Genomic DNA, 12122 nt, shown 5'->3' on the forward strand with positions numbered 1-12122 from the left:
AAAATCTGGGAAAACGGATTATTATTTTTTTTTTGGAAATGTGTTCACTACAATGATATATAGTGATATACAAGTTTAAGCATCCCTACGTCTTCCAGGTAAATAATAGGATTCTGACGAGACATTGATTGTCGAAATGCCCATCTGGTGCAGAAAAATTGGTACCGTTTATGTTATTTGAACCAGATGACCAATTTTGTGGTAGCATAAAGCCCACCGACCATCAAACTTCTTGCATTTGCTGTTAAACTGTAAAAACTGACATATAATATCATTGTGACTGCTTGTCATTAATATTTAGATATGTGCAACAGCTTTACACACAATGGTATTTATTACAAGATGTATTTTCAAAATATGCAAAAGCATATTAAATATTATTTGGGTTAGGCTGTTGCTTATATCTATTTTGACCAAACACTAAAATGGACATTTAAGGTCATTAATGTCAATTTCGACATTTTCAAGACGTCATAACGACATCATAAGTGACCTTAAAGGGGGAGGGGATTGTTCAGATTATATCAACCCGCTGATTTATGAATATGATTTACAAAATGTTGAAAGGGTTGACTTATTTTACAAGTTTCGTCATTTTACAGGCAAAATAATGGTTCTGATCGTATCTAGACCTTGTACATGAGAATGGATACATTTCAAAATATTTATTCCGATAGTATTCTCTCCCCGCGTGGGAACATATAGTTCATTGACAATTATTTTGTTTTTCATATGGGAACGGATTCTGTTCCAAAGGTAAAATATCAGAGATACCAATATATCTGCAAAAATCATATCAATAGAAAATAACTTTTGATACTTATTGTACAAAGGAGTATGTGTGATGCGGCTACTTTTTTGCACCTTAAATTCGAAAACTAAAAAGTATCACGAATCTAACAAAATACATTGGAATAACAACCTCTTAATGTTTATCAGATATTGGTCGGCCAGATGTATTTAAATTCATACATTTCGTCTTACATATGAGCATTAGGGATCCAAACTTTATAAATGAAGTGCAAAACTGTTACTTCTGTCATGACACTGACACATAGCCTCAAATATGGATTTTGTCCTTTATATGTAGATATAAGGAACATTTGTTCATCATGGTATAAAGTTCTCATTTAATTTGCAAATTTCTCAAAGAGGTAATTATAGAAATATAGAGAGAGGTAAATAACATTGTTTTATATTTGATAAGCTAAAAAAACACCAAAAAATGTTTATGAAAAACATATTTTGCAGTAATAATGGTTCCCAGTGATGATGATTCACGAGTCTAACAATAGGGTTAAGCCAAACAATTTTATCGAAATCTACAACATTTAATTTTAGGCGCTGACATTTTAATTAATATCAAAGCAATATATTACTGATCTTTTTGTAGTACAGACAACTCCATTTAACTACATACACATTTTAAGATATAGATTAGAGAGGGAAAGTAATATACTGATCTTACAAAATGTCTTGTATAGTAATTGACTCTTAGAAGAAAACGAAATTCACTGAAACTACATAACAATTTTCAATAAAACTCACTGATTGACCCTTATGTTATATAAACCATTTAACCCTAATGTTGTCCTACTCCTTTAACAAACATGGCAGTAGTTGTCTGATATCATTTTTTTTAAACTGTTATAAACTGACAGATATTAAATCAACAGCAAAAATTATGAACAATTCAAAATCTAATAGAATGCTAAAATGACTGCAACCATTTATCAACTCATTCTGAATCTTTTCTTCTTACAATAGAAAAGAAAATATACTTTTAAAATGTTTACAGAAAGATAAAAGCTTTAAACATCACAAGTATCATCAAGAAAAAATGTATAAGAAATAATTGAAAAGTTTGTAACTTTTACTTGTTCCGGATTTTTATGACTTGCTAATATCGATATGGCATATTATTACAAGATTAAGAATTCAGTCTTTTTAAACGTACCTTAAATTATTTCTTTTATATTTGACAGGGTTCAATGCTTGCTAACTAGTTATTTGTTATTTTTTAAATTTCATATTGTGGTGTTCTTGCTTTTAATACAAGTGTAGGTCTTTGTATATACAGAAGAGTTCAATTAAAAAACACACATTACAAATTCTTTTTTTATTGTGATTGCACTACAAAAAAAAAAAAGAATAAGGAGTCCGACATTGTGTCTGGTTCATTCTCCCTTCGTAATAAATATATTGTTGTTTGTGACTAGAATGCCTCTAACGATATATTTTTATATGCAACAATAATTATTTGAAAATGACTGACAAAAGAACTCTGAATTGATATTAAAAAAATCACACACACAACTTTATCTTCTTTAGTATCAGATGAGACCAGAAAGGCGCTTCGGAAGAATGCAATTGTTATATTGTAATTTTCATTTTGTATACCCTTGTATTTGTTATTTAACAAGTTTAGTACTTTATCGGGAGAGAGTGTTTATTACATTAGGTTTGTCATATTTAACCTGATTATCTAATAACTATCAACAACAAAACTTTCTTTTCGTTATGTTTTTGTTCGATATAATCCTATGTGTGTTGGATTGTTTTGTTTAATTATGTGATATCTCATGATGTATGTTTAATTTTAAGATGTATGTTTACACAGTTTGGTTACGTTGTCCTTATCATTGTCATGTTAACCAATATTATCTGTTTGGGCTGTTCATACAATTTGTTCAATATAGCGGAACTCTATCAGACAAATTGCTCTGAAGTTTAAAAAAAAAAGAAGACTAATTTTCTGTTTTGTCCGTTGGTCATTGTGTCGACGTTTTGTAATCATATCGTTTCCAAATTATATAATCACTGTTATAGACTTCTAGTCCTTTGAAATCAGCTGTTGCTGTAATGCTTTTGCCCTTTGTGGGGTATCGTCTTCAAAATATCCCAAAATTTTTCGAAGGAATGCTTTAAGTACATAGATTTCAGATCAAATTATAAGCCTGGTATCTTTGATGAGTTGTTACCACATGGTGAGATTGGTTACAATGAATATGGTATAGATTAAAGAGACAATTATAAAAAAATTAATTTGATAAACAACTGCGAAAGGACAGTAAAACACAATATATGAAATACTGTGTGTCGCCAGTCAAATGACTAAATACTATTTTAGATAATTGATGTATGACAAACAATTTAGTATTGACGTTGGATAGATTTGTTTTTCTTGAGTATAATCTTTAATAATTCTTTTTTCGTTTTTCGCAGATTTGACGTTCACTTCATTGCGTACCCATCCCCAGTAGTGATTTGGTACAAAGCTTGCTCAACTGCAAAACCTGTACGATTATTCAACCATATTACATCCGCTACCAGAAGTTTCATAATATTATCTAGTATATACCCAGAGTATGCAGGATGTACCATATGTGTTCGAATTCAAAACATGTACGGATACATTGAATCTTACACAGTTCTACTGAGTAAGTTTTTCCTATGTTTTTCATTATTTCAGTCCCAAACGTATTTAACTTTTGTCAGTTATCATATTTAAGCTGTCCTTACTTTATGACGAGTAGATGAATAATTTAATTTAACAGAATACGTTACCGTACTATAGATTCATTGACTTCATGGTTCATTTAATAGTTTACTAATAAAGTTTCAATACATTTTGCATGCAAAAGATAGCTACAAAATGAAAAAGATGACCCGGCAAGACCAAAGTCAAAATAAAAAAAGGAGAACATAACAACGAAAGCCATCACACTAATTTAGTGTAATACATACCGTCTCTTGATTAAGTTGTTTCAAAGTAATATTGTAGCCAGGTTTTTAATAAGTGAGCGTTTGGCAGACCATGTGACATCATAGTTTTTGAAAGGACATTTATGTTATAAGTGTAGTAAACTACGTCATTATCTTGAGTTTAGTGCCTATTTTGAAGAATTACATTGATTATACAAGCACATCTGTAAATGCATCGTGATATCGCATACATTTCAGATTGGTATTTCACATCCTCAAACAATGTATCTAAAGCATATGTGACGCAAATGTGTCGTATTGAATGAGTTAAACATCTTAAATAATATAAAATTGTTAATTAAGATATTATAAAAACTTATTTTTGAGGGTACTTTAAATTACATTTAACATGTGAATATTTAATAGTTTCAGTACTGCTATTTTTTATCGACGTCGTTTTCCTTACAACCATTGTTGTTGTTTGTTTCTTTCGAACATATTGAACTGGAAACATAAATGTATAAATTGAAAGTTAGTCATCAAATATGTTGATCATTTATCGGTCAGGACAGTCCCGAATCGTCGTACCAGACCTTATAACGAAGTGATGAATTGCAATATTCTTGAAATAATCTAATCAAAAGGATCATAATGCAGTCGAATTTAGGTTGCTACTGGAACAAATAAATATATCATCAGCCATTTTACCAATCAATAAGACACATATCAGTATGATAGTACAATAGCAAAGGACTTCATACATGCAATTGATATCCAATCGAATTTTTGTTTTATAATTGTACTGTATACTTTTGTTAAAACGTTCTTAATAATACAAAAGTAAGTCTAGCGATTTATCTCTAGAAATCATTGTATAGTAATGTATCTATAATGTTTCGTAAGAGGAGGATCTGGTGACCAAATTTTTTTTCTATTAATTTTCAGAAAGCAATATAAGAACCTTCTATACACATTCAATATCTAGTTTTTAGTTGTTCTTTTAGATGATGTAGCATTTATAGTCTATAGTCGTTTTAAAACATAACAACTTCTCAAATAATATAGCCTAAAACAAGCACGGTGATAATATGTATACCAATTATTACATTTCTTTGTCAAATTGACAATATTTTCTAAAGGAGAATATTTTTTTTTATTCTACTTTACTACTTTTAACTCGAACTCTTATGTTGAACAATTTGATCTCAGAGCCCATTTTGTTTCTGTCTTCTTTAAATGAGAATTGCGTTTACATGGTGTATCAAACTTTCAAAAATAATTGCTATATAATTTTAACATTTTGAATTATTTAGATCAAATTTTAATTTTAGACAAATATCGAAAGAGAAGGTATGATAACGTATCTTTGTGTATCCTGAAGTAAAAGGTGCAAATAGATCTACCAATAACATCCTTGAAATGTTTATTAGACACTTATATATTTCAGCTATCAATTGATATTTACGATTTAGAGCTATTTTCCTCAATCTTAATTACAATGCTGGAGCAAACATTTATACAAACAAAGCCAGCATACCAACCATACCTTTAAACTACTAGCATCAGGAAAATAGCTCTAATTGAGTATTACACAATGCTTTTGAGCTCTTGCTTTTGGTAATAAATTCGATACATTAAAGTCATTCTTATTCAAACCTCTTGATACCTGGCATAATATAGATAATAGTTAGGTCACATAACTTTTCGGTATATTCTTAATTATTTTAATGGCCATCATGTTGCATTTATATTATTCCTTTGAGAAACAAAATTGAATAACCTTTATGTTAGGGAAATAAATAAATAATATTATGCAATACAATAGCTGTGGTCCATATGCAGAAGTCAGGTAAGGTAAAGTGGGTTCCATATATTAATGGAAACATATGCAAGACCTCCTAAAACAAATCGTGTAAAATTGTGACAGGTGAATATGTCAACGAAAGTACACCCATACTGATGTGGCCAATTTGAAAGATAGAAAGTCCAAAATGGTAATGATTTTCTTTAACTATCAAATTAGCTTGACGCTTACCAATTTTCTGTTGACAAAAGTTAGTAAGTCATAACACACCGATTGGAATATAAACGTGTTGCTGATGGAAAGGCAAATTCAGCAAATAAGATAGCAAGAGTTCACGTTCTTATCTGTTGGTCAAGTAACAGTAAATAGGACAAGTCAAAGAAGTTTGTATAAGATTTTGCATACAACTGTAGCATGCTAAAATTGATCAAAGATACCAGGCTGAAAATTTGGTACCTACTTAGTGCATTGGTCCACATTAAGGTACATCACCTGCATATATTTCGTCAGATATAATTTTCATATTCGTTTCCAAAATGTAAATTTTACCATGTTTTTTTTTCAAAAATATAATATAAAGTATGGATCACCTAGAAATTTTTCAAGTGACAAGTCGTGCAAATTTGCCGAATTTATTAATTTTTTAGATTATTAATGAAAAAAAACAACTTTTTTTTTCTTATAAACCGAAATAAATGCAATAGATTTTAAAAAAAAAATATGAGAAGACAGGTTATATAATATACTTTAAGAAAATAAAAAGAAAAAACGGTGTCACCCAGCTTGCTTTCGTGGTACAAGTAAAAAATGAAAATTTCAATAACATCCTTTATAAAAAATTATGATGTTAGGGTTATCCCCTTATATGGTGAAGTTGAAAAATTGATTAGAACAAAAACAAGTATTCTGTCTTTGCTAAAACAGTACAAATAATGCCAAAAAAATCCCATAGTTTTCAAATAAATAGTCCTACAAATTGACAAACAATTCAGTGTTTTCCATTCGGCATTTAAGCCGGGTGTGCCGACCACCTTCTTTTGAAAGCCGACTACCTGTCCATATTAGGAAGTGGTCCGCTTTTTTTCAAATTCCGGATTTTTTTCGGTTCCGCACCGTAAAAGTGTGAATACTTATCGCCCCTCCCTGATTTGTTTTCATTGACAAATATGGCCGACCGTCAAATTTCAATGTTTTCTTTTATCAATTGGAGGAAGAGAAAGGCAGATGACGATGGTGATAAAGAAAATTCTATGCCAAATAAGTCAGATAAAACGGATAGTTGTGTTGAAATTGTTGAAATTGAAAAAAAGCATCAAAACAACGGGAAAAGGCACGCAAGCGAATACAAATATGGACAACAAGACTTAAAATGATTAATCGTCACAGAAGAAGGATATTACTGTTCTGTGTGCCAAAAATACAGCACTAAAGCGAAGAACAGGACAGAAACTTGGATCGAAAGGCCATGCATTCGCAAGAGGAGGTAGTCCTGCAAAAGCCATCTGCTATCCGTGATGCACAAAACCGGCAATGCTGATGCATAAAATAGTGATTTTAGGAAGAGAAAAAAAGAGATAAATAATTGAAAAAAAATCAAATAAAAAAAGAATATTTGACAGTTTTTATGAATACCTCTATTTATTTTTGTTCAATTCAAATAAATGTGAATACAATACAAATCTTTCTATTTGTGACCCCCAGTCCCACCCACAGTAAACAAACCCGGTTAGAAATGTTCAAAAACACCCGGTTGCAAGTGTTTTATTCAAAACACCCCCCTTACCTTAGTGAAAAAATGGGAACATTGTTAAACTGTTTAAACATTTTCATTTATAAGCAAAGACTAGACTGATTGTGTACTGCTATTTCACAATCCATGATAGCGGTATACCCAATTAAAAGCGTTGGAAGGCCAAATCAAATACGAAGTTGAAATCAAATATTCATAAAAGTTTATGAAATAGATTGATCAATGATGATGCCACGTTACATGCATGAATAAAGTGCCACAAAAATAAGACTCATCAAATCTCTAAACCAATATATAGATTTTTTTTAAAATTGATATGTTATTGTTTTGTTCATTAACGTTTTATTGACATACAATAATGATAGGTTTACCGACTTCATATCTTATTTTTAACCAATCTATTGGTAAAAAAACGTCTACAAACAGACGTTTAATGGCTCTACTATGCGACGACGTTACGGTTATTTCGACTATTTTTGTATTTTTTCATCTGACTAACGTATACATTTACAAGTTGTAAGCAAAGTTTAACAAATTCTGGACAGTTTCTAATCAACTTTACCTTGAGCTTTAACGATTACAATTGATTATTCATACGTGGTATATGCTATTACCGTCCACAATGGTAGAAGGAATACATAGAAATTAATCATACATAAATGTAACAATAGTTAATAGATCTGTTCCTGGTGGAAAATGGCTTTACCGCAACGGATTCAGCCATTTTCTTACATCAGTAAATAATTCTATACCGATAGCATGTGTAAGCAATTCCGTTGCATTATACTAGGAGGTAATACATTAACAGTAAAGTGTTCAATCAATGTTACATAATTTCAAACAGTTATTGTTCATCGATGATTCTTCTATCTAATCAAAAATGGTTTGTCATTTGTCATTATCATGTACGAATCTTTCATTTTTTTTTTGTCTAAATGAATGGACATTTAGTGCTTTGACTAATGTAAATCTAGGAAAAAGTAAAATCACAAAAATACTGAACTACAAGGAAAATTTAAAAAGGAAAGTCCCTAATCAAATGGCAAAATCAAAACCTCAAACACATCAAACGAATGGATAACAAATGTCATATTCCTGACTTAGTACAGGCATTTTCTTATGTAGAAAATGGTGGGTTGAACCTGGTTTTATAGCTAGCTAAACTCTCACTTGTATGACAGTCGCAGCATCAAATTCCATTATATTGACAACGATGCATGAACAAAACAAACAGACACAATAGGTAAAAATGTCAAAAATAGGGGTACAGCAGTCTACATTGTGTTATCATCTTAATCACTATAAAAAAAAAATAAATGTAACAAAGAAATTTAACATCCTCATTTTGCTTTTTTATTATACGATTTTATTTATCTATGTAAAAGCCATCCATAAAGGATGGAAGGTTTTAAGTACTGGCGTTGAATCGCGCGTTTTACGTCACACAGGTAGATATAAAATAATTTTGTCGTTCAAAGTATGACGGGATACATAAGTACATAGTCACGTCAAATGGATATCAACAAAAACGGATTTTTAACCGTTAAAATAATATTCATAAAGACAAATAAAAGAATATTAAGATGATAAACAACGTCTGTACGCAGAATCAATACTTCAAGACCATCGTGTATTATTTGTGAAGTTGATACGGAATATTTATCAACAAGGTCTTGGTACCTTCCAAATAACTTTTTTTAGAAATAGGACGAGACGTTCTTTGACATACGCCTGGTTCATGAACTTTGTGCTCAGACACTGGTGACGTTTTACAAAGTCTGAGTAGGAGCTGCAAGGTCTTGAACACCGAATAAGATGGGAAACGGACAAAATATGGGCAGAAGAAACGGATATCTAAACATTTTTGTTTTGAATTATGTTATTTTACACTTGGGTCTTCAGGAAAGGTTTATTTTCATGTTTTGGGGTGGACATGATGTACAAGTACAAATGAAGAAACAAACACCATTTCCAAAGGGGGAGACAAAATCGACTCATAAGGAATTAACACATGTGCATATAATTCGGAGAGGTATGCTTCTCATATGCGCGTCTAAATAGGTTCTTTGGGAGTAATTTGCCGTCATACAAAGATTTTGTATGGCAAATATACATGCATGTTAACACATCTAAAGCGTTGCTAAATGTCTATATGCGAATAAAAGTAGATATAGAGTATACATAAATGTGAAAGTAACTGGTTTATAAACGACAAAAAAAATACAAAAACATTAAGATACCGCCTGACTGATGCAAGAAGGACAAATAATTTTTAACTGCTAATTTGTAGTTTTAGTTACGATTGGGTGGTCCCTAAAATCAGAAAGTTAGTAAGTATTATAAGTATATATGAAACAAGTATATATCAAATATAAATATCACCTAATCAGACCATTACTAGTAGTCAGATGTTAACAGTAACACATTTCAGTCTTTTAGTACGTACAAGTATTAATTTAAACCTTTAAACTTCTTGCATTCATTTCAGGGAAAAAAAGTGCCTTATAAAATAGAACATTATGATATAGTGAAATATGTTTTTATGCTACCTAAACAAATATCGGAGGCATTTTATGTACCCCATTCGCCCGTCCGTCCGCCCGTTCACCATAGGGTTCACAATTTATATGAGTAGAACTTTTATATTATGTATGGTGTTAGTACTTATACTAAAAGTGTGCCATCATTATAGCAATCTTGAATTATTCTTTTTCTCAACCTCGTTCTATAAGTCGAAAAACGAAAGGTATATCAACTATCAGTCAATAAAACGAGCTTTTCTAAAAAACTATCTCGCTATGTCCATTATATTATTTTCGATAAAGAAAAAGAAGTCAGCTACACACCAAAATCAAAGATTGGTTTTGATCATTTTTGAGGGCCGTGTGCTGACCTATAATTGTTAACTTCTATGTCATGTTGTCTCAGGTGGAGAGTTGTCTCAATGGCAATCATGCCACATCCCCTTATTATTATATATTCTCTAGTTACGCTTTCATTCACAATATAGACCGAATTTAAAGACTTAGTCTGATCTTTTAATTTACCAGGTGTTAAGTGATTAAGCCAATGTGGAAAAATGAGCCAGAGCTTGCCAGTGTTTAATCATAATCTGTGTTAAAATAGTTTGTTTATGGTTAGAGCACATGGCTAATCAATCAAGTGGGAACGAGATTAATACTAACCATTCACTCAATACAGTTCTATTTCTTAAATCCACACTGACAATAGGTATAAATAAACACTTAAAATCTTCAAGTTATTAAAAGAAAAAGAAAAAAAGAAAAGAAATTCAAACATTAAATGTGCGATTTCTAATATTTCCTCTTGTTTGTTTCCTTGAAAATGCAGTATTGTCAAAACTTTTATGCCTATCACGCTTCAAGGCGTTCTAGGATTTCGCGAATTTGAAATTAAAGTGAAGTCCCTGTTAACATTTTTTATTCCATTGACGATGTTGTGTCTCAAAGGCATGAACGTATCGTTACCGATGGGGTGTATACATATTTAGCTGAAAAGGATGTTTCCGTAGGTGTCCATAGAATTTAGATACTAACAAATGCATTCGGGAAGAAACTGATGCAATTAATCAAACGATTCATGGCATTGTGTTAAAGTAGTAAAAACAGCTCTGAAAAAGTTGCTTCTGGAATCTGAAACGTGATCCTTTAAACTAAGTAATAAAGTGGAACCTATTCAATGGGCAATCAGAAAATGGAACAATGATCCTGAGAAATTAAAGTCATCAATAATTCCGTATGAAATTGACCATTACAAAAACAGGCATTCATCGTGTGATCCTTCCTCTAGATGTAGATATGAAAAACATTATGAACCATCAAGGATAGTTTTGATTGATCATGTGGCTAAAAAACTATTACTTTGAGTACTTTAAAATACCAACATTTTTCAGTATCATCCGGATAATGTTTTAGGAAAAGACCCATTTCTTGTTGTAAAATTTCAACAACGTTATAAATATATATCAGGATAAACGTATTGCGTTTTGTAACAAACAGTACAATGCATGTTTAATAGACATCGTTTCCTTAGAAATGTATGGTAGAATCCTAGATATATAGATCCGTCAAGATCCAAGAAGAAGGAACTATGTTTATCATAGGCGAGACTTGGTGCCAAAATGTATCATTGAATTAGTGAGATCTTGGTTCCCCTATTTATCAAATGTACCGTACATCGGCCACATGTGTGAATAGTTTCTACTATACAAATTGAATCAGTGAACTTTACCATTAAGTCAATTAACACATTTTCCAACATCTTTTAAAAATTTCTTTATAATACAAATATTCTGAGGAGGTCCATTGCACTTCTAAAGGACTTAATCTAGTTGCAAATATTCTTGGATCTATGTGAGGACTGTATCTTGTCTGTAATCAGCAAAAAAGGTAGGGTTTTTAACATATTTTTAGGCTGTAGCATGAGCATCCTGTTATCTTTGCCAAAAAAATAAGGAGGCTCTGCCTCAAGTGAGTCAACAATTTGAAATTCAAAACATTGACCACCTTCGGAATTTTATCTGAAAATTATATAAAAACTAATCTATTAAATTATTCTGTTTAACCTATATTTTTGCATGTAGTTCGTTCTGCACTTATGAGAACAATATTATTTAAAATTTATATAATTTATTTAGTAAAATATAAAAATGCTTCTTAATCATCAAGCCTGCAAAGATATACGAATATCCCTTCATTTTTCTTACTGGCTGCTATTTATTCCCCAGACCCGGTCTTTAGGGATATGTTTTCAACTTAAAATATGTCATTTTAACTTTTAAAGTTTTATTTAATATAAATTAACCGTTTGCAAAACGTCGAATATCTTCGAAATACTAAGGAT

General features: G+C 31.0%; 1 protein-coding gene across 3 annotated transcripts in view; it reads left to right on the forward strand.

Annotated features, from left to right (window-relative positions):
- Positions 1 to 12122, forward strand: part of LOC127717590 (uncharacterized) — a 29485-nt gene that overhangs the window by 16044 nt on the left and 1319 nt on the right. For all 3 annotated transcript variants that reach the window (XM_052223298.1, XM_052223299.1, XM_052223300.1), the window contains one exon: positions 3226 to 3440. In XM_052223298.1, the coding sequence (XP_052079258.1) occupies positions 3226 to 3440 (215 nt within the window). The remainder of the gene's footprint in view (positions 1 to 3225; positions 3441 to 12122) is intronic.

This window comes from Mytilus californianus, unplaced genomic scaffold (genome assembly GCF_021869535.1).
Source record: "Mytilus californianus isolate M0D057914Y unplaced genomic scaffold, xbMytCali1.0.p SCAF_10, whole genome shotgun sequence".
Taxonomy (NCBI): domain Eukaryota; kingdom Metazoa; phylum Mollusca; class Bivalvia; order Mytilida; family Mytilidae; genus Mytilus; species Mytilus californianus.